Source organism: Carcharhinus amblyrhynchos, chromosome 16 (genome assembly GCF_965287045.1).
Source record: "Carcharhinus amblyrhynchos chromosome 16, sCarAmb.v2.hapA, whole genome shotgun sequence".
Classification (NCBI taxonomy): Eukaryota; Metazoa; Chordata; class Chondrichthyes; order Carcharhiniformes; family Carcharhinidae; genus Carcharhinus; species Carcharhinus amblyrhynchos.
Genome location: NC_137339.1, coordinates 37267304 through 37291479, shown reverse-complemented (window position 1 = coordinate 37291479; position 24176 = coordinate 37267304). Strand labels below are relative to the sequence as shown.

The 24176-nt window shown below is 43.7% G+C and overlaps 1 protein-coding gene across 1 annotated transcript in view; it reads left to right on the top strand.

The window, feature by feature from the left end:
* The first annotated feature begins 129 nt into the window (after window positions 1-129).
* atp9a (ATPase phospholipid transporting 9A) overlaps window positions 130-24176 on the top strand; it is a 179232-nt gene continuing 155185 nt past the window's right edge. The window contains exon 1 of the mRNA XM_080205002.1: window positions 130-231. Within this exon, the coding sequence (XP_080061128.1) occupies window positions 164-231 (68 nt within the window). The 5' untranslated portion in view covers window positions 130-163. The remainder of the gene's footprint in view (window positions 232-24176) is intronic.

Sequence of the window (24176 nt, the reverse complement as noted above, 5' to 3'; positions counted from 1 at the left end):
GCCTATTGCTGCTATCATTACCACGGCTGTGTGTACCCACATTGTACGTTTGGCCGTGTCAGGCTGACAGACACGGAGGGAGGGGGAGAAGAGAGAGAGAGAGAGAGAGAGAGGCTGCCGGGTAGACACCTCCTAGTAGCAGACAGGGAGAGACACTGCAAACATGTCGGATAATATCCCTCTGCAGCCTGTTCGCCACAAGAAAATCCATGACTCCAAACACAAGAGCGGGTAAGAAGAGAGCGTGGCTGCAGCTGGCTGGGGGAGGTTTGATGTTTTGTGTTTTGGATTGAAGAGATGGGGTTTGAAATGAAAACATACAGTACATTCTCGGTATTTGGGAACAGCGGGTGTCAGCTCCCCGCGTCTGTAACGAGGCTAACCTGTCGGTGCGTTTTCCTCTCACAATGATTGGGGAGGGAAGCGATATGGGGGGTTTGGGAGGGGGAGGTTGATGGGGGTGGTTTGGGAGAGGGGAATTTGTGGGGATGAGGGGGAGATTGATGGGGATTTGGGAAAGGGGAGTTTTTGGGGGGAGGTTGAGGAGGGAGAAGTGTTTGGGAGGGGGGGGGTTGATGTAGGGGAGGTTTGGAGATGGGGTGGGGAGTTGGAGTGGGGTTAAGGGGAGGCAGTTTGTGGAGTAGGGGTTTGGAGAGGGGTGGATGTGGGAGGTTGGAGGGAAGTTTGGGAATGGGGGGGGGGAGCTGATGTGGAGCCCGGCACTATCCCAGTGACTGATCCTTCCCGTTTGCCGCTTCAGTGCATTACAGGCAGACGGGCAGAGCTGGTAGGGAGAGAATTAGGCAGTGGGTGTTTATAAAACCCATAGAAATAAATAAAAATAAAACTGCGTATGGCTCTCAGCCGGGGAAAAGGAGGCATTTTTAGCCACCGGGCTAAAGGATTGCTGGCGACTGGGAAAGCAGAAAGACTGGATTCCTCCTCTTGTCTCACACGCACACACACATAGGCAAATTCTGAGGGCGGGCTGCAGAGATTTATTCTGTGTACAAATTGTTTTTTTTAAAAAAAAATGGGAATTGGGGCAGTTGAATCAGGGTGAGGGTAGCTGTCTGGATTTGTAATGCTGGGTTTGGTGTCGGTGCTGCCTGGGGCTCAGTCTGATTGTTGTTGTGGGGAGGATTGCCTGGCAGGTTCTTCCTGCTTCACCGCCATTGAGGGAGGCGCAGCCCTGATCAACATGTGAAAATGCTGCTGTGTGAACCTGCCCCTCAGCAACAACCGTGAAACTCTGATCGTTCACACAGTGGCATCCCATCCCACAGGGGAAACTGATCTGCTGCCGGATTGATTTATTTATTGGTTCTGGTCCCTAAATGCGCCGATGATCTCATGCTTCTGCCATGTATCCTGGTTTCAGGGTGGATTGTGTGTGCCACTGGCTTCGACAACATCCCCTTTGCTGCTCTCACAAATCACGAACAAAACATGCTGGCTTCTATCCTTCTCAGGCCAGAGTTTAGATGTGTTTTGATTAATAAATACTGGCAGCCCTCTTCAAACTGCAATTTAAAAACAATTGGCTTGTTTAAGCTTGCCTAACACCCTTTCAGATCAGTGAACTTGCTTTTTGATCATGTTTGGAGTTACACTGTCAAGTATCATAGAATCCCTACAGTGCAGAAGACGGCCATTTGGTCCATTGAGCCTGCACCGACGACAGTCCCACCCAGACCCTAGCCCCATAATCCCACATATTTAAGAACATAAGAAATAGGAGCCGGAGTAGGCCATCTAGCCCTTCGAGCCATTCAATAAGATCATGGCTGATCTGTCGTGGCTCAGTTCCACATTCCCGCCCTCTCCCCATAACCCTTAACCCCCTCTCTTGTCAAAAACCCATCAACCTGCGTCTTAAAAATATTTAGCGAGGTAGCCTCCACCACTTCAACGGGCAGAGAATTCCAGAGATTCACCACCCTTTGAGTGAGGAAGTTCTTCCTCAACTCTGTTCTAAACCGCCCCCCCCTTTATCTTGAGGCTGTGCCCCCTAGTCCTACTGTACTTTCTGAGCGGGAAGAGTCTCTCCACCTCTATCCTATCCATCCCATTCATCATCTTATATGTCTCAATGAGATCTCCCCTCATTCTTCTAAACTCTAACGAGTACAAGCCTAGTTTATTCAGCCTCTCCTCATAGCTCAGCCCCCTCAACTCCGGCATCAGCCTAGTAAACCTCCTCTGCACTCCCTCCAAGGCCAAAATATCCTTGCGTAAGTACGGCGCCCAAAACTGCACACAGTACTCCAGCTGCGGCCTCACCAATGCCCTATACAGCCGCAGCAAGACCTCCCTACTTTTATATTCAATCCCCCTCGCTATGAAGACCAGCATCCCATTAGCCTTCCTGACCACCTGCTGCACCTGCAAGCTGGGTTTTTGCGACTCATGCACAAGGACCCCGAGGTCCCTCTGCACCGTCGCCTGCTGCAGTTTTTCGCCACGTAAGTAATAATCCTTCCAACCATTATTCCTACCAAAGTGGACCACCTCACACTTGCCAACATTAAATTCCATTTGCCAGTTCCTGGCCCATTCGCCCAGCCTATCTAGATCCTCCTGCAGACTCTCCACACCCTCCGCGCAATTTGCCGTTCCACCAATCTTGGTGTCATCAGCAAATTTCGACACCATACACTCGGTTCCCTCCTCCAGATCATCTATATAAATGGTAAATAGCTGAGGCCTCAGCACCGATCCCTGGGGCACTCCACTAGTCACCAACTGCCAATCCGAATAGCACCCATTGACCCCTACTCTCTGCCTCCTATTTGACAACCATTTACCCTGCTAATCTCTCTAATCTAAGCATCCTGGGATACTAAGGGACAATCCTCCTATTTACCCTGCTAATCCCTCTAATCTAAGCATCCTGGGATACTAAGGGACAATTTAGCATGGCCAATACATCGAACTTGCACATCTTTGGACTATGGGAAGAAATTGGATCACCTGGAGGAAACCCACGCAGACATGGGGAGAACTTGCAAACTCCACACAGGCAGTGACCCAAGTAGCAATCAAATCCAGTCCCTGGAGCTGTGAGGCAGCGGTACCAACCACTGTGCCATCCAATATCAATAATGCAATAATATCAAGTATCAATAATGTATTAATCATCTGCAGTTTTCCACCAAATGGAACATATTTGTCTATAACATGCATTGTATTGTCTTTCATTTCTGTAGCAATATATGTATTCACCAATATCACCTGTAAGAAGGCTTTTGTTTTGCACTCATGTAAACATTTACTTTTTCAGCTCTGTGTTCTGCCCATTAGAGCGAGCAGTAAAAGGCTGAATTTTTCCCAACCCAGTGGTGACAAACAGAGGGACAGGTATGGTGGTGGGAGGAAGCTGTCTTGGATGGTAGCCTGGAGCAGGGATTGAGGAAGTGGTTGGGGGCAGTGGGGCTGTGTGAAGATCATCAGTTGAATAAAAGTGGCTCCTTTCAGCAGGCTGGAGGGTCATTGGAGCTAGAGGCTGGGGATTGTACCATGCTTTATGTGGAGTGGGAGGTGGGGTGATTTTTTTTTTTGGTCCTTATGTCTCCATTTGTGGCCTGAGGCACTGTCGTGGCTTCCAACATATCTCAGCAGAGCCCACCTATGGCAGTGGATTTGCAGAGCTTTCACCGCTGGACGGCCTCCTATTGGTCTTCCGGATTTGGAAGCTACACTGCTGATCTTCAGTTGGACAATGAACACAGAGGTGGCCAATTTGGAGGTGATGTCCAGGTAAACACTCCTGCCAGCCTGGTGCCCGACAAGTTCAGGCTTGGGACCAACATTAGTTATTGATGTCGGGTCCTGGAGTCTGTGGGAATATCCTGTCATGATGTGGAGATGCTGACGTTGGACTGGGGTAAACATATTAAGAAGTCTCACAACACCAGTTTAAAGTCCAGCAGATTTATTTGGTAGCAAACGCATGGTGTTTGCTACCAAATAAACCTGTTGGACTTTAACCCTGGTGTTGTGAGACTTCTTACTGGGAATATCCTGTCCACAGAATGAAATTATGTGTCATGAGGTATTACCTTGATCTCCACAATAAAAAAGAGTATTTTGGACATGTGTTCTTGACAGCTTCCTATACAACATAAAGCAAGTGATGTCTGGAGCTTTTAAGAGAATACTTCTCTGCTGTGGCAGATTCGGGTCTAATTGGTTTATTCTTGTCTCTTTGGGCTGGTGTTACAAACAGGAGGGGTGTTAATTTAAACAGAGCTAATTTCTCCTCTCACCACCCATCAGTAAACAGAAAGGTGTTTCGATTTGCTTCACCCTACATAAGTGGAGTATTTCCCAACCCTTCAGTTCTAGTGTGACCCCATTTCTATTAACTCCTCAGCAAACTTGGGATAGAATGAACTCAGAGGGTTAGGTTATTGGCATATGTGCAAACGCAGGAACAGGGTCACACATTGCATTCTTTGCACTCATAGTAAAAGAGGGATAGAGAAAAGAAAAAGATTACAGTGCAGAGACCTCAGAGGGAAAAAAATATTGTTTCACGTGGGTTGCAGAGTCTAGAATCAAAGATTAATCAGGTATTCCTTAATGCAGGTCGGCAGATTGAAAACCAGTGCTGTATAATTCATTTTACCAGTGGTATTGACTTCACACAATGAGATACATGCAGAGATGAATCAGCCTTGTGGGTAATGGTGCCAGCAAAAGCAATGTAAATGAGGCTAGATGTCCAACGCCCAGAGCTGCTTGTCTGTGAGGCCGCTAGCCAGATGGTAGAATCTGAGACTTTGTAGTTCAGCAAGATAATGTTACTTAATTCCACAAGCCAGATCCCCATATCACATGACTCTCACCTTTCCACACTGTGTTTGACAAGGACCTAGTGTGAATCTCTAAGATCTTTAAATTTCTCAAGTATTAAGAATTGAAAGGAAGGTTGCAAGATCCTTTGTCTAAGCAGACAAGCAGACTTCCATTGGCCAGCCTGGGTTATAAAATGCAGTTGGCTGTTATGTAGTTCTCTTTGAATTTGGTCTGTGCAGTGCATAGGGGTTATGGAATTCTTCAGGAATAATGATGAGTTTTCCTAATACTAGGTAGCCTCTTTTGTCTGGGGCCAGAGGGATATGAGTTCAATCATTTTATCCATTTGGAAAATTTTAGAGCATTGAGCATATCTCTATGTATGTATATCGGGTGAAGTCTTTAGTCCCTCACAGCTGGAGTGTACGTCCTAACGTGACATACTCTTAAAATAATATGTTTGAAATGTGCTTGTAGTAGTCATCTGACAATAAATCATAAACATAAAAATATAATTCTAAAATGTAAGAACTAACTTGGACTAAAGATGGAAGTAATTGGAAATATTTGTGAATTTAGACTCAAATGAATGCAACAGTTAAACTAGGATAAGGGATGAAAGCAAATTACTGCGGATCTGGAATCTGAAACCAAAAGAGAAAATGCTGGAAAATCTCAGTAGGTTTGGCAGCATCTGTGAGGAGAGAAAAAAGCTGATGTTTCGAGTTCAGATGACCCTTTGTCAAAGATAGGGATGAATGCAGTTCTCAAGTCAGCAGTGCAGTCAAATGAGTAAATGGTCAGAGCTGGAAAAAACATGGAGTATTGATTTTGACAGGTGGTTGTTGCTTCTTGCAGGAGGAACAGTCCGTAGTGTTGTCTCCAGATAAAGACTTGCTTCTGAGTAAAATTTATGATTTGTGCTCAGTCTTTGTCACGTTATTTCTTTATTATAGCTGAATAAATGTCCATGTATTGTTAATGCTCTGAATTTGTATGGAGATCATAAAGTTAAACTCTGATGAAAATTTCCATTGAGATACAAAACAATTTCTATTCATTACCATATAAAAGAGTGTGGCTAAAGTTAGCACTCTGTGGTCAGACTACGGTCACATCACTGTAGAAACTCCTGTGGGAAAAAACTAGCATGGAGAAGGAATTTCTGAGTTACCTGATACAAAGTGTTTTCGAGTACTCACGTCAGCAGTCTTAAATGCTGGGATTCTTGGAGAATATAAGCAACTAAGCTAGCCTATGTGTTTTCCATAGTAACTTCTGTCTTTTTATTATGCAGAAGCTACAAGTAAATAAACAGTTGAAAAGGACATTAGCAACAAACACTGAGAGAAAAAGGGTCAAATAATGCAACCAGTAAACTATCAGAATGAAATAGACAAGAAAATAACTCTAATTTCTGTCATTTTTCTTTGTGTGTTTGTATTTATTAGATTTAAAATAAGCAAAAGATGACAGTGTAATATTTTAATATAGGACATATCTAGTTCAGAATTTTGGTCTGTGCTATACAAATCTTTTTTTTGCTTCCTTTCTTGCACCACAGCATCTGTTAATAGTGTTGCCATGTAGGAAGGATTGTCTGGTATGTGAATTAGACTATCTTGCGCACCAACAATAGGCAGCTTTAAGTGTAATTGCAGTTTAATTTTAATTAATGCTGTTGGATTTGGCAATACCAAATTTTGTTAATTATATTGCGAAAAAATGATTCTAGATGATATGGCTCCATTAAACAAATAAAAATATACGTATAGTATTCGCTTTATAGTGGGTGGTGATTTGTTGTGATGTTAAATTGCTTTTTAATACATAATTGTAAGGACTTTGGGTGTAAAAGCCTAACCTGGTGAGACTCTGAATTCTCATTACCATTGAAGAGGGCATCTGTGGTTCAGTGTATCTTTTTTTTAGTAGTTGTTAGCCATGGATTGAAGGTTTTTCTGGAACATTCCAAGTTGGACATCTATTACATCTTCATTGAGGGTCAGTTGTACTGGGTGCTATTGCCTAAGCGTCTTGCAACTTGTGCTTTTCGTACTGTTACACTGAATGGGAAAAGTGAGACTTCTAAATAATTTCAGTGCAGAGTTACGTTATTGAGCGTTAGGCAGCCTAAGATTACAAATGCCGAGAGCAGAATTTTACAGAATGACAACACAGAAGCTCAATTCCTGTAGTGGGTAAGAGAAGAAAGTGATTTGGAGATCCAGCAATGTAAGTCAGATGTGATAACTTGAAGTAAATTAATTTAAATGTCAAAGAATTTTTACTTTTCTTTATTCAAATGCTGAAATTACTTCCTGTTCCAGGAAAGAACCTTACATGATATCCAAAATAAAAACAGAAATTGCTGAAATCCAGATCCACTAGAATCCATAAATAGAAAATATATTTTAAAGCTTCAAGTGTGGACCTCTGTAAAAACTATATCTTTAATGATTTGGTGACTAACCTTCATTAATTTGAAATTCACTACAGTATCATTTTTTTAAAAATAAACATTCATTGGATGAGAGTTTTGCTGGCTAGGCCAGCATTTATCACTTATCCCTATTATCCTTAAGGAGGTGGTGGTAAGTTGCCTTTTTGAACTGTTGTAGTCCCTGTGGTGTACTTACACCCACAGTGCTGTTAGGGAGGTAGTTCAAGCATTTTAACCCATTGACGGTAAAGGAATGGCCATACATTTCCAAGTCGAGAAGGTGTGTGGCTTGGAGGAGAAATTCCAGGTGGTATTGCCATGTTATCTGCTGCTCTTGCCCTTCTATTTGGTAATGGTTGTGGGTTTGGAAGGTGCTATCTGAGGAGTTTTGGTGAGTTCATGCAATGAATCTTATTGATGGTACATGCTGGAGGTGGGTTACTTGATGCAGGATTCCTAACTTCTGACTTGCTCTTGTAGCAATAGTAGTTGTACGGTGAATCCAATTCGGTTCTTGGTCAGTGGGAATTTTCAGCATGTTGATAGTGGATGATTCAGTGATGGTAATGCCATTGAATGTCAAGACATGATTGTTAGCTTCTCACTGTTGGAGATGGTCATTTACTGGTACTTATGTGGCATAAATGGTACTTGCCACTTGTCAGCCCAAACCTGGATATTGTCCTGGTCTTGCTGCATCTGGACACAGACTGCTTCAATATCTGTGGAGTTGTGAATGTTGTACAATCATCAACGAACACCACCACTCCTGACCTTATGATGGAAGGAACGTCATTGATGATGGTTGGGCCAAGGACGCTACCCTGAGGAACACCTGCAGTGATGTCCTCGAACTGAGATGATTGCCCACAGACATCTTCCTTTGTGCTAGATAGGACTCCAACTAGTGGAGCAGTTTCACCCCAATCCCCATTGGCTCCAGATTTGCTAGGGCTCCTTGATACCACACTTGGTCAGTTGTGACCTCGATGTCAAGGGCAGTCACTTTCACCTCATTGACATGTTGTGGAATCCAAATGAATATTGTAGGTTTTTCCACGTGTGCACCAACTGAAGATGAGGCTATGCACGGCTTGGAAAGGTGGATTGGGTTCCATAGAAGCAAATGAATAAACCTAGGCCTGTATATATACAGTGTGATAACAATTCAGCAGGATCCTTTCATGTTGTTGATCCAATTCCTTTAATCAATTAAAGATCAAGGTAATAAGACATTTATTTATATAGCCAATTTTATAGAACAACAAGTAAATAAGGGAGAGGGTCCAATTGCGGGACTCCAGAATTGACCATAGAAGAGTGGGAACATTGTTCAGCAGTTCAGGAAATAGAGCTATTTCAAAATAAGCTTTAATTCTCATTAATGTGCAGTTAATATCACTGGATTCCAGTTTGTTTATAGAAATAATGTAATTAGGACAATTGCATTTTTATTTTTCTGCCTTTGTGCACTGAATACAGACTTGCTTGTTTTGCTGGTTCATGAATATATCAAGAAGTAGTAAACTGCCTGAACTAGTGGAGGTCACATTAAAAGAGGCATCGCCTAAATCAACAACAGTACAGAATAATCAACAAGTTTAGACAAGCCTATTCTAAGACTGAATTGTTGAATAAAGTTCTCATTTTCTGAAATCGTCCAAGGATCCATCTTTAGACCCTCTTCCTCATTTGGTAGTTCTATATTAAAGGTGCTATTTGAATGAAGCTCATTCTTCATAAATTTGAAACAAGTTTACTAGTTAATTGCTGATATACTTTTGCTCAGTAACGTATTTTGCAATGGATATATGCCATGACACTTAAATACACTGGAAAAAGAAAGATATTAGGGGTGCAAAGTTGCATCCTGTTGCTTTATTGTGTGTGTGTGTGTGTGTGTGTGTGTGTGTGTGTGTGTGTGTGTGTGTGTGTGTGTTAGCATTTCATGGTAATAGCATAGAAATTCTGTCTGCTCTGTGCAACATTTGATGATATGTGATAGCTTGCTTACACATCATGTTTCTTAGAGGAGGTGGAGGCATTTTAGACGTCAAATGGAATTCATCGGGATAGCAGCAGTGGGGTTTTATTTCCCAATTGTGATGAAGGTAATTAATATTGATGACCAGGCACTGAGGGAATTTGGGGTTTCATCAAAGACATGTCTATTGCAATAAGCCTACTTTTGATCTGAAGTCAGAAGCTGCCTGGATGAAATATATCAACTGCAGCCTTTGTCCATATCTTGTCCAATTGGTTCAACTATTTAACTGCAAATCATTGCTGCGAGGCGACATTCTTGAGGGGTAAAGTGACGCTCCAAACACAATCTGTGAAGAGACTCAGTTTAATTCAAGATGTGTTGCGAGTGATCTGACCAGCTCATTATGCGGGTTATTTGGTGCGGCGAGCTGGTGAGATTGCTAATAAGAGGCGACAAATCAGGTTCATGCCTGGTTTCTTACCTTTTGCGATCTTACTGGCCCCACATCCCAGTGCAAAGCTGATCTGAATATTTAAATTCAAATTTCAATATAATTAGTGAGACCGGGACACAATCGTCTGGGCTCACTTGCCTGAAATGGACTTGCTGGTGAAAGTCCTCACCGGCGAGAATTATGTGCGGTCCCCATAAATGGGGACTTAACGTGGTGGCTCCACCGGCAGAACAGAGGCCATTGAGGTGGTCAAGGGTGGGGGGGCGGCAGTGCCCCTTGGGGTGGAGCCATAATGTGGGTGGGGCCTAAGGGAAGGGGCAGGCAGACCCCAGATGGGGTGGGGCCTAAGGGGAGATGGGCAGGGGGGAGGGAAGCTGTGCTTTCTGCAATTGGCTGGGGAGGTGATCGACAGGGTCAGGTGAGGGACAGTTTACCAGAGTCTTGGAGTGGTGTCTGGGCAGCGATCAACCGGACCAGGGGTAGGGAGGGTGATTGGCTGAGTATGCCAGCGATTGGTGGGGGGGTGTTGAATATCTGGATGGGGTGTGCTTGACAGATCCCTCTCTATTTTCTTGCACAGGACAGAGAGATCTGCGCATGTGTGATAGTGGAGTGTCACAGGGTTCGGTCCTTGGGTCCCAGCTATTTGCAATCTGTATTAATGACTTGGATACAGGGATTGAAGGCTCTATAGCCAGATTTGCAAATGACACAAAAGTAAGTGGGACAGTAAGTTGCAATGAGGAAATAAGAACTATACAGTTGGATATAGATAGGTTAGGAGCGTGGACCAAAAGATAGCAGATGGAGTTTAACATGGATATGTGTGAGGTCATGCATTTTGGTCGGAAAAATGGGAGGGCGACTTATTACCTAAATGGGAAGAGACTTCGGGGTGCTGTGGTGCAGAGGGATCTGGATGTTCTCATTCATGAATCACAGAAAACTAGCATGCAGGTGCAGCAGATAATAAAGACAGCAAATGGAATGTTGGCATTTCTAGCTAAAGGAATAGAACGTAAAGGAAGGAAGTATTGTTGCAACTATACAAAGCAATGATGAGGCCGCACCTGGAATATTATGCACAGTTGTGGTCCCCTTATATGAGGAAAGATGTAGTGGCGTTGGAGACAGTTCAGAGGATGTTCACTAAATTGATTCCAGAGACAAGGGGTTTGTCATATGAAGAGAGATTGAACAGTTTAGGCTATACTCTTTGAAATTTAGAAGAATGAGCAGAGATCACATTGAGATATATAAGACGATAAAGGTATGGATAGACATGGAGCAGATACTTCCTCTTGTGGGGAATTCTAGGATGAGGTCATAGTCTTAGGATAAGAGGTAGCAAATTTAAAACAGTGTTGAGGAGAAACTGCTTCTCACCAAGCATGGTGAATCTGTGGAATTTGATCCCCCAAAGTGCACTAGATGCTGGGTTAGTGAGTAAGTTTAAAGAGGAGTTAGATGTTTAATTGGTAATGGGTTGAAGGGTTATGGGGAGAAGGCAGGAAAATGGGGATGAGGAGCATATTAGCCATGAGGAATGGCAGAGCAGACTAGATGGGCCGAATGGCCTAATTCTGCTCCTATATTTTATGAACCCTAGTGTAAGCAGCCAGCTTTCTGGCAAGAATCAGATCATGCATAATGTTTTGCACTGAGTGGCGTAAGATTTCATTTGTGGCCTCACCGAATAAACAGATCTGAAACTCTCCCGTGTTCACATTCGTTTGGCACTTTTTTGGTATGATCACCCCTCTTGTTATTTTAAATTTAGCAAATGGTTTGCTGTACCTATAAAAGCTAAGTATTGTACTGCTGATATGTTTTAGTTCTGTATATCTGTCATCCAATAAATACAATTTATAGTCTACTTTGCCAACACTAACAGATCAAATACCTCAATGTGGAGAGTACGATGGGTTTTTGATGTGTCTTTTTCAGCTTTTAACTCCTGAAAGGCATAATTGTTAATTCTGCAGCATGATAATTGATCCTCAGAAGTTTCAGTTCCTTGGAGGTATGGTCCTGCTTATGGGAGTTGCCTTGTTCTCACAAATAGCATTGGGGGAAACTAAAATTATAACTGCCAAGCTGGTCCTCTTTTTCTCCAACTTATCCTCCCATCATAACCCACTGTTTAGAACTTGGCACATTGCAGGTGCAATTCAGTGGATGATAGACACTCTTGGCTACCATGCTTATGCATCTATCCTTCAATTATGAGGTTTCAACTGTGTGACACCATTAAAACCAAGCCTTATTCTATCTTCCACGTTTGTGCTTCCTATTGGATCTAAGCAGATATGTCAACACAATTTGCAAATGGGCCCTTCCTCTACTCCATATAGATTAATTGCAAAATTGTCCTGTGATCAGAGTCCTGAAATTTAGAAATGAGGAGTCTTGTGTTAGCTCAGTGGGCTGTATTGAATGGTATTGAGCTATCTAGACCAATAAGCTGCCAGTGCTATGCTCAGTTAGCTGAACCCACATTAAAAAAAACAGTGGGGGACATGATTGCTTGCTTCAGTTTCCTCAGACAAGAGGAGAAGAAATGTTCCTGTTTGTAATCACTGTCAAGACATGTATTCTGCAAATTGTTTCTGTGTGGTAGGTAGGAGAAGGCGGGGATCAGGTTCAGACATTTTGTTGAAGAAAAGGGAAAGTTATCGTTATCCATGGTACTGTATTCAGCATGCGTTGGCTGCTCTTGAGAAGATGAAATTGGCTTAACTTGTCATGCATACAACAATGTGGGCAGGATTTTACTACCATTCCACTTCTGTGACTGTTTTTACAATTAAAAGAGCGATGACATTCCTGAGTAGAAAATGGGATATAAGGACAGGTGCACATTGGAAACCTGTAGTATCACAAGGGGGAGGCCGAGTTGGAAGATTGAGGAAAGTGAAAGCAAATAAGACAGCAGACTCTATGATCATTTCCATCCATTGTTGCTGAAGAGATTATCTAAGGAAGAACTGATCAGGTTTTGGTGAAGATTCAGATCTGGATCCTGGAATTTTTGAAAAGATACTTTAACATTGGAAGATGGGCTGAACTGATGACTTTGTTGAATGTTGTACACTGTTTTATTTAGGATCGCATGGATTGTCTCAACTGTTGTGTGCTAAGTTATCGTAGCTGTCAACGTGTGGCTTTCAGAACAGGTTATTGGATGTAACTGACCCGGAAGCCTCCTAGGTGAGGTGGAACCTTATAATAAAAATATTTATTTAGAGCATCAATTGGGAAGGGCAAAGCCTCATGGAAGAGCTGCAGATTATTATCGCATTGTTAGTCTAGCTTGGCGGAGGTATGCACTCTACTGAGTGCCCTCTTTATTTGTTAGTAATGGTTTGAAAAGTTGCAAATGGGAACTAACCGGGCCTCTCCTCCCCACCCCCATCTTAAAACAGCTAGTGATAAAGGATGAATCCTCCAATTACAGGAGGGTAGCTGATGTAAACCCACTATTCAAAAAGGGAGATAGAGATAAAACAGGGAACAATAGACCAGGGAGCCTAAAGTTGGTACTGAGGATGTTGCTGAAGCCTATTATCAAGGATTTCATAAGTCGGTTTTCGGAAGGCAGTGGTATAATCAGACAAAGTCAGCATGGATTTACAAAAGGGAAATCATGCTTGATGAATCTGTTGACATTTTTGAGGATGTAACTAGTAGAGTTTACTGACATACTACTACTAAAGTTAAAGCACATGGGATTGCAGGTAATGTCTTGAGATGAATAGAAAGCTGGTGAGCAGATAGGAAGCAAAGAGTTGGCATAAATGGGCCTTTTTCTGGCAGTCAGTCAGTGGGGTTCTGCAGGGATCTATGCTAGGAGACCCCCAACTGTTCACATTACACATTAATGATTTGGAAGAGGAAACTGAATGTATTATCTCCAAATATGCATATGATACAAAGGGTGAGCTGTGAGGAGGATGCAGCAGTGCTTCAGCGTGATTTGGACAGGCTGAGTGTGTGGGCATTTGCACACCAGATGCAATATAATGTGGATAAATGTCAGTTATCCACTTTGGTAGCAATAATAGGAAGACAGATTATTACTTGAATAGGTGTAAATTGAGGGAGATGGATATTCAATGAGACCTTAGAGTCCGTGTGCATCAGTTGTTGAAAGTAAGCATGCAGGTACAGAAGGCAGTAAAGAAGGCAAATGGCACGTTGACCTTCATGGTGAGAGGATTTGAGTATAGGGATAGGGATGTTTTGCTGAAATTGTGCAGGACGTTGGTGAGGCCACATCTCGAATACCGTGTGCAGTTTGATGTCCTTAACTGAGGATGGATGTCCTTGCTATCCTAGAGGGAGTACAGCAAAGCTTTACCAGGCTGATTCCTGGGATGGCAGGTCTGTCATACGAGGAGGAGAGACTAAATTGGTTAGGAATGCATTCGCTGGAGTTCAGAAGAGTTAGAGGGAACCTCATAGAAACTTAGAAAATTCTAACAGAGTTAGACAGTGTAGATTCAGAAAGAATGTTCCCAGTGGTGGGGGAGTACTAAACCTGGGGTCATAGTTTGAGGATAGGGGGTAAACCTTTTAGAACTGAGGTGAAGAGAAATTTCTTCTTCACCCAGAGGGTGGTGAATGTGTGGAATTCACTACCACAGGGAATAGTTGAGGCCAAAACTTTGTGTGATTTCAAGGAGAAATTAGATATAGCTCTTGGGGGGCTAAAAGGATCAATGGACGTGGGAGAAAGGGTGATCAGGATATTGAATTCGATGATCAGCCATGATCAAAATGAATGGCGGAGCAGGCTTGAAGGGCCGAATGGCCTATTCCTTCTAGTTTCTATGTTTCTATAATCTTATTGAGGCCGCTCTTCTGTCACCAAACGCCTTTTATTTACAGTGAGCTCTGAATGCTGTCCATTGGTTACAATGTACAGATCAGCTCCATACTCTTCTGACTGCCGGCCCCAAGGGGAGCCAGCTTGCTTTAAAAACCCTGCTGTTCCTCCCCTTTTGGGTGAGCCTCCACTCCCATAATATGGGAGCTCATATCGTCCGAGGCCCAGAAGGAAATCTATTGACAATCTCTCTCTCTCTCTCTCTCTCTCTCTCTCTCTCTCTCTCTCTCCCCCCCCCCCCCGTCCCCATGGCCATCCAAATATCCCTCCCCGTCAACTCTGTTTCTTCCTCCAAACCCCCACCATGCAGAGGGGGGAGTTTTCCGCTGCTGAGTGATTAGCATGCAGTCAGTTGAGGACAGGGCTGGATCAGGGGCTGTGTAGTAGATTGGAGATCTTCGCTTTTAAAGGGAGTGCTGTAAAGCCACCGACACCGGTCCTTAGTGAGATCTTGCTTCAGGAGGGGCTCCGGTCTATTCTGTTTCCTTCTCAGAATCCGTGTCCTCATCACCCAGAGGGGCAGACGTGGAGTCAACTTCCAGTCGTGCCTCGACATTAGCAGTAGTCATCCCTAAGGCTGGTAATGAGACCTGCACAGGCTCCCTCCCCGAGATTGTCCAGGTGTTTCCTGATAATTTTGCCCCTGCACTTGGATGTTATAAGACAAGGTTTTCTCTGTTACGATCTTAGGGATCTAACTGAAGCCATCCCTGAAGTTCCTCATGTGAACTGGCTTATCGGTTTTGAATGTCCTTACAGAATCATGGTTCTTCTTCTGGTTCACTTACTGGGACTCCACTCTCCTCATCAGGTTTGGGAACAGTAAGCTTAATCTTGTCCAAAGCCTCCATCCCATTAACAATTCCACTGGGCCGATTCCTGTCATTGTGAGAGGGGTAGTCCTGTAGTCAGTTTTGTCTCTAAGGACGCTGCAGGTTGTTTCTTCATGCAGAGCTTAAAAGTCTGCGCTGCTCAATCAGCCAGCCCTTTTGATGATGGTTATAGGGTGCTATCCTGATGTAAAGTTTATTTATTAGTCACAAATAAGGCTTACTTTAACACTGCAGTGAAGTTACTGTGAAATTCCCCCAGCTGTCACAGTCCGGCGCCTGTTCGGGTCAATGCACCTAACCAGCACGTCTTTCAGAATGTGGGAGGAAACTGGAACATCCAGAGGAAACCCATGCAGACAAGGGGAGAACATGCAAACTCCACACAGACAGTGGCCCAAGCTGGGAATCGAACCCAGGTTTCTGGCGCTGTGTGCTAATCACTGTGCTGCCCCATGTGTGTTTGATCCCATTTGAAAACACGAAGGTTTGAAACTCGGTGCTTGTAAAAGCAGTATCATTGTCAGAGATCAGGTCTAGGGTCTCCTATGTGTGCAGAAACTTTGTCATAGTTTCTCAGTGGTGACACCTGAAGTGGTGGAACTCATGTGATGTAATTCCAATCATTTGGAGTGTGTATTGGCCATAATTAGGAACATGGGGCCTAAAAAAGGCCTGGCAAAATCCACCCAGGGCCTGCCAGACCACTCCCATGGATGCAGGAAGGCTGAGGAGGGAGTTTTTGATTCTCTTGGCGTAATGCGTACTGTGTGACCAGGTCGGTAATGTCTGTGTCAAGGCCGGGTCACCATACATTGTTCCCAGCTAGCATTTTCATCTTTGAAATTTCAGAGTGGCTATGGTGTAATTACATAAGTATCGGATGTTGCCCTGGGTGAGGGACAACTATTTAGGAACCCCAGAGGATGATGCCATCCTGAGCACTGAGCTTGTCTTTCTTGGTCTAGTCGTATTTGAGTTCATCTGTCGGCTGTTCTCTGAATCCCCCATGTAATATACGTTTGAATTTAGATTGGACTGTGTCTTTTACTTGCCTTGCAGACACTGGCAAAATTGAAAGTTATCGCAGCCTCTTCCACGGGTAATAACGAAGCCAGGCTTATGGGAAAGGGCAGATAACTCAGTGCTTCAGCATTAGTTACCTGGATCCTGAGCGGTGCTCTAGGCAGTAAGCCACCAGTAGCTAGTCTCAAAGCTGTATTTGGACAGAGGCAATCCAGGATAGTGCCTTATCTTCTTCAAAAAAAGCTCAACAAAGGTTTACGATCAATTACTATAATGAAGTATATATCATAGATATATTGATGGAATTTTTTTGACGTCAAAGACAACTGCCAACCCTTCTTTCTTGAACTGAGAATACCTTTGCTCAGTATATGAGGGTCCAAGATGCATACGCAGTGGGCTTCTCAGTTCTGTCTCTCCAGCAATATGCCAGTACCTCTGCAATGCTGTAAGGGGAGGCATTGTATGTCAAGATAAGGTACTTTTTGGGTCACAGTGGACCAATAAATTTGAAGACAAAAGTTGCTGATTAACACCGTTTAAAGTCTCCAGCTGTGACACCACCCCCCACCCCAACCCCGTCCAAGACTGCTATTGACATTTCCACAGTAGGGCATACAAAGGGCCTAGTAGAGAAGATAAATTGGGAATAAACTTCCCACAATAAATCACTAACCCAAGGAAGGATTTTAATTCAGTGGGATTCCTTGGAGTTTGCACCTCCTTAATGGCCCTCATCTTGTCCTCCACTGAATGAACATCCTTGCCATCTACCTGATAGCTTAAATAAGTCACAGTACTTGCTTGGAAGACACGTTTTTCCCTCTTCAGGAATACCCTAACCTCCGAAGATTGCCATAAGACCTCTTCCAGATTCACTAAATGTTCGAATTTCCCAGTTCCTGTGACCAAGACGTCGTCCAGGTCTGCCGCTACCTGAGGTAACCCTTGGTGTATGTTTTCCATGAGCTGTTGAAAAATGAGGCATGCAGACAAACCCCCAAAGGTTAGGTGAATGTACTCATAGGATTTTGTGCACATTAATTGTCAAGTACTTTCAGGAAGGCTCATCCAATTCAAGTTGAGATACACACGGCTCATGTCCAACATTGAAAATGTTTGGCCCCCTATTAACCTGGTGTGCAGGTCTTCAACCTAGGGATGGAGTATCTTTCAAGTTTAGAAACCCTTTGACAGTAAGCCTATAGTCTCCACAAAGTTGGACCGACTTATTCGGCTCAAGGACAGAAACAATAGGTGCAGTGCACTTCACGAATTGTCCAAGTCTTATTATGCCCAGTGTTACCAGGCATTCTGGTTTTGAGTACTTTTTCCAGTTGGGAGTACGGAACTAGTCTTGCTGTAAAATACCTCGGTGTAGCATTGGGGTAAACATAGATCTTAGTTGTGGCTCCCCTTATTTTTGCATTATTTGGAAGACTTTGGGGGTACTTATTGATGAATTCATACAGCACCCCGAGGTCCAGCCAGTTCAGTCTGATGTAAGGGAGCCAATCTCTCGCCATAGCTCTGTGTTCTTGTCCCCGTTGGGTACAATGATGGGTGGAATCTGAGCTGACTGCTGCCTGTAAGTCATTCATTTCACCGTGGTGCCTTCTGTCGACAGCAGTTCTCCCTTGCAGGTAGCCAGCCTGGCCTTTGTGTTTTCTAAGTTCAGGAGCTGAATACCAGCCCAAAGGTGATCATAAGTCTGCTCCCCGATAACAGTTTGTAGCCCCCTTGTCCATTTCCATCTTTGACTGGGTGGCCATTTCCTAACAACTCCACCATTATAGGAGCAACTTTTGTCATGGAGATGCAATTTAATTGCATTGCCCCTATTCCTGGTCGTGGGCCTGTCTGCAAAGTACAGTTCAGTACTGGCTTGGCCTTTTTTCAAAATAGCACGTGTTTTGACTGTCACCACATCTTAGCCTACGTTGAGGTCTTCTGCAGCACTTGCAATAGCCCAACATCTGGCATCTACCATGTTCTGAAATATGCTTCCTAGGAGTCTGAAGGCTGTCCCTGATCTTTTTCAGCAGTGTGGTGATGCGATTTGGGCTCCGCCACTGTAAGGGATTGTGATATTTTACCAATGCCATCTCTGTCAGTTGACGAGTGGCTATTGCATGAAGCCCCTACCCCCAACCAGAGGACACTGCTATCTGATGACTCCTGTAGTTCTTGAGGTCCTTTCTCTGCATTCTCTAATGAAAGCTTTATTTATTTCAATGGCCTTCTTAAGAACGTAAGAATGTAAGAACTAGGAGCAGGAGTAGGCCATCTGGCCCCTCCGGCCTGCTTCGCCATTCAGTAAGATCCTGGCTGATCTTTTCATGGACTCAGCTCCACTTACCCGCCTGCTCGCCATAACTCTTAATTCCTTTACTGTTCAAAAATTTATTTACCCTTGCCTTAAAAACATTCAGTGAAGTAGGCTAAACTGCTTCACTGGGCAGGGAATTCCACAGATTCACAACTCTTTGAGTGAAGAATTTCCCCCTCATCTCGGTCCTAAATCTGCTCTGCCTTATTTTGAAGCCATATCCCCTAGTTCTAATTTCACCTGCCAGTGGAAACAACTTCCCTGCTTCTACCTTATCTATTCCCTTCATAAACTTATATGTTTCTATAAGATCTCCCCTCATTCTTCTGAATTCCAATGAGTACTCAGTCTACTCAGTCTCTCAACTCTGGAATCAACCGAGTGAATCTCCTTTGTACCCCCTCCAGCACCAGTATATCCTTTCTCATGAAATGAGACCAAAGTTGTACACAGTATTGCAGGCATGGCCTCGCCAGCACCTTATACAATTGCAACATAATCTCGCTGTTTTTAAACTCCATCTCTCCAGCAATGAAGGACAGAATTCCATTTGTTTTTTTAATTACTTGCTGCATCTGCAAACCAACTCCTTGTGATTCTTGCACAAGGACACCCAGATCCCTTTGCACAACAGCATGCTGCAATTTTTTACCATTTAAATAATAGTTCGTTTTGCTGTTGTTCCTACCAAAATGGATGACCTCACATTTACCAACATTGTACTCCATTTGCCAAACTCTTGCCCACTCACTTAGACTATCTATATGCCTTTGTAGATTTTCAGCATCCTCTGCACACTTTGCTTTGCCACTCATCTTAATGTCATCTGCAAATTTTGACATACTACACTTGATCCCCATCTCCAAATCAACTATGTAAATCGTAAATAATTGCAGTCCCAACACTGATCACTGAGGCACACCACTAGTCACTGATCGCCAACCAGAATAACATCCATTTACCCTCACTCTTTGCTTTCTGTTAGTTAGCCAATCCTCTATCCATGCTAGTACATTAATTGTAACACTGTGCATCTTTATCTTACGCAGTAGTCTTTGGTGCACATCTTACCAAATGCCTTCTGAAAGTCCAGAAACACCACATCCGCAGGTTCCCCATTGTCCGCTGCAGATGTAATGTTCTCAAAGAATTCCACCAAATTAGTCAAACATGACCTGCTTTTCATGAACCCATGCCGCGTCTTACCAATGGGACAATTTATATCCAAATGTCTCGCAATTTCTTCCTTGATGATAAGTTCAAGCATTTTCGCTGCTACAGAAGTTAAGCTAACCGGCCTGTAGTTACCTGCCTTTTGTCTCCTTCCTTTTTCAAACAATGGCATCACATTTGCAGATCTTCTTTAGACCCAAATTGGGTTCTGCCAGTAATTGTTTTGGGACTGTAACATTGTTAATTCCACAGACCAATGTGTCTTGCAAGACGTTGTTCAGGGTTAGCCTGAATTCACAGTGCTCTGCCAGTTTTCTCAATCTGTTCAGAAACTTGGTGACACATTCCCCAGGCGTTTTGCTTTGGAGAAAGTTCATGATTTTTGGGATATAATGTAGAGGAGGAGTTCTGAATCTAGTGATCTGCCAAAAAATAATTAAGGGTACAGACCATCATTTATAAATATAAAATCCTGTCTACAAGCCCCAGCATTTCTGCACCATGACTTTGGCCAGAATTTTAAGTTGCTCAAGTGAGTGCGTGCCAGGTGTGTGTAAAATTGTGTGAGAGGTATTGTGTGCGCATCCCAAAGTTATCATGCCCTCGTGTGACATTTCAGTTGGTAGGTGTGGATTTGAGTTCAAATTGCGCCTGCCAACAATCAAGAAGCCAATTTAAATTATATGTGACCCATCTGCCTCCATGGTTGGCAGGCGGTCTGTTTGGCAAGGTAACCTTCACGTTTTAGCTGCAACCTCGATCCAGGGTGGGATGAAAGTTAGGGCTCAAATAAAATTAACAAATGTATATGGAGACTCAGGTCTTTGTATGATTGCACAGCCTAGATAGTGGTGGCATAGTTTTTCCACTGATATTTATATTTCACAAGTTCACAGGTCCCTCAGACAGCTCTGCAGTGACTGTTCTCCTGAGGAACCACTATGGAAGTGTCAGCCTGCACGTTCCATTTTCTCACTGTCTGCCCTCCCTGGCGGTGCTCAGCCTTTCATGGTTTCACGTGGGATGGCTGTTAACTGGCTAGCCAGCATAATATCACGTTAATGATGCAATCTCACGTTGGAGCAGGTTTCACATGCACCCCTTCCTGTGCTGACTTCAGGCAGGCCCCGAACGTAAAATTCAGACCTTTGTCTCTCCCTGGCTACAAAAGGTGTCTGTTTTAAAGAAAACTTACCACGTTTCCCATCTTTCTCCAGTTGCCAAAAATATCCTTATATTAAGCGGATGCGTTTAGAGTAGCTAAGAGTAGTGGGCGAGAAGAGGATTGGGAGAGGTTTAAATGTCAACAAAGAACGACGAAGAAGTTGATAAAGAAGGGTAGGATAAACTATGAAGCTGGGTGAGCGCTTAATATAAAAAAGGATAGCTAGAGTTTTTATAAATATATAAAAAGGAAGAGGCTGACTAGGGTGAACGTTGGACCATTAGAGGATGAGAGGGAGAACTTAGTGGTAGGGGATGGGGAAATGGCTGAGGCCTTGAATAACTTTTTTGTTTCGGTCTTCACGGAGGAGGATGTGAATAATTTGCCGGGTGTTAGCGATGGAAAGATGGTAAGAGTGGAGGGCCTGAATGACATATTGTTACTAGAGAGGCAGTGCTCGACAGACTGGAGGGATTGATTGTGGTCAAGTCCCCAGGACCGGATGGAATGCATCCAAGGGTTCTGAAAGAAATGGCGGAGGTGATAGTGGATGCCTTGGTGATTATTTTCCAAATGTCGCTGGATTCCGGGGAAGTGCCGAAAGATTGGAAAACGGCTAATGTTATGCCGTTGTTTAAGAAGGGTGGCAGGCAAAAGGCAGGGAATTATGGGCCGGTTAGTTTAACGTCTGTTGTAGGTAAAATGTTAGAATCCGTCATCAAGGAGAAAATAGCGAGGCATCTTGAGGAGAATTGTTTGATAGTGCAGACGCAGCACGGTTTCGTTAAGGGGAAGTCGTGTCTGACGAATTTATTGGAGTTCTATGAGGATGTGTCTAGGGCGGTGGATAGAGGAGAGCCAGGGGATGTGGTCTTTCTTGATTTTCAGAAGGCGTTTGATAAGGTGCCTCACAAGAGGTTATTACAGAAGGTCAGGGGGCATGGAGTTGGGGGTAGGCTGTTAGCGTGGATAGGGGATTGGCTGTCAAATAGGAGGCAGAGAGTGGGGGTCAATGGGTGCTATTCGGATTGGCGGTTGGTGACTAGTGGAGTGCCCCAGGGGTCGGTGCTGGGGCCTCAGCTATTTACCATTTATATAGATGATCTGGAGGAGGGAACCGAGTGTATGGTGTTGAAATTTGCTGATGACACCAAGATTGGTGGAACGGCAAATTGTGCGGAGGGTGTGGAGAGTCTACAGAAGGATCTAGATAGGCTGGGCGAATGGGCCAGGGACTGGCAAATGGAATTTAATGTTGGCAAATGTGAAGTTGTCCACTTTGGTATGAATAATGGTAGGAAGGACGATTACTTACGTGGCGAAAAACTGCAGCATGCGACGGTGCAGAGGGACCTCGGGGTCCTTGTGCATGAGTCGCAAAAACCCAGCCTGCAGGTGCAGCAGGTGGTCAGGAAGGCAAATGGGATGCTGGCCTTCATAGCGAGGGGGATTGAATATAAAAGTAGGGAGGTCTTGCTGCGGCTGTATAGGGCACTGGTGAGGCCGCAGCTGGAGTACTGTGTGCAGTTTTGGTCGCCGCACTTATGCAAGGATATTTTGGCCTTGGAGGGAGTGCAGAGGAGGTTTACTAGGCTGATGCCGGAGTTGAGGGGGTTGAGCTATGAGGAGAGGCTGAATAAACTAGGCTTGTACTCGTTAGAGTTTAGAAGAATAAGGGGAGATCTCATTGAGACATATAAGATGATGAATGGGATGGATAGGATAGAGGTGGAGAGACTCTTCCCGCTCAGAAAGGACAGTAGGACTAGGGGGCACAGCCTCAAGATAAAGGGGGGGGGGGGGCGGTTTAGAACGGAGTTGAGGAGGAACTTCTTCGCTCAAAGGGTGGTGAATCTCTGGAATTCTCTGCCCGTTGAAGTGGTGGAGGCTGCCTCACTAAATATATTTAAGACGCGGGTTGATAGGTTTTTGATAGGCAAGGCAATTAAGGGTTATGGGGAGAGGGCGGGAATGTGGAACTGAGCCACGACAGATCAGCCATGATCTTATTGAATGGCGGGGCAGGCTCGAGGGGCTAGATGGCCTACTCCTGCTCCTATTTCTTATTATCCTCAGCAAAGCTATTCTGATTGCTTTCAGCCCTCGAGCACAAACCTTTCTCTATCGCACCCCTCTCCCTAGTGTATATTTACTGTTTCTTACACATTTATCAAACTCGTCTATCTCTGCACTTAAAGTCTGATAAAGGTTGGATTTGTTGTTACCCCTGCAAAACTAGCTTTTTGACATCTGCTTGATTTTGCTATCATTTTCTTTGAGAAAAACATGCATTTGCTTCATTCATTCATCCATTCAGTTTACAGCTGTTTCCACACTTTAACCTGTGTTCAATGGCTTTTAATCATACCTTTCATCTTTTTATCAGTGCTGACCTTTTCGTTTTAAGAATCTGAACATTGTTTCAGAATTTACCTTTGTGCAAGGGACCAAAAAGCACAGTGACCAAGCTGAAAAAATGCCTGCCTCTCATCTGTAAATCAGTTTTTATTTCTCCAAAATTTAACTTTCATTATAAATATTTTTCAATTCAATCATTGTTCTTTTCTCAGCTGAAACAAATTCCCCTTTACTACTCTCATTGGGTTTTCTCTTACACTGAACATGAACAGCATCTACTGATATTTTGTATTTGCATTAGTTTCTATTTGTATTGAGGTGTGTCCATGAAACACTGTGAAACTACCTATTAAATACATGTAGGGGAATAAAGAAAGGGTGTAACTATTTGTTGAGTCAAAGCCAGGTGTGGTTTAGGAGTTCCTGGCTTGATGGGGAATCTGTACAAATAGCTGTGAAGTTATTTGTCTTCAAAGCTGATTGTGGATGTAACCTTTAAATATACTTCTACATAATTTTAATAATACAGATCAAACTTGATGGGTTGTGACAGTATAGCTAAAGTAATGCTTGTCATTACATCAACTTATGTGGAATCTTTACACGGAAATGTGTGCTGTGTATTACACGTAAGATATACAATGAACATACATGCTCCCACTGCTGAATCACTGGATAAATGCACTAACTGGAAGGATTAGCCAGACAATGCATAGTGAGTAT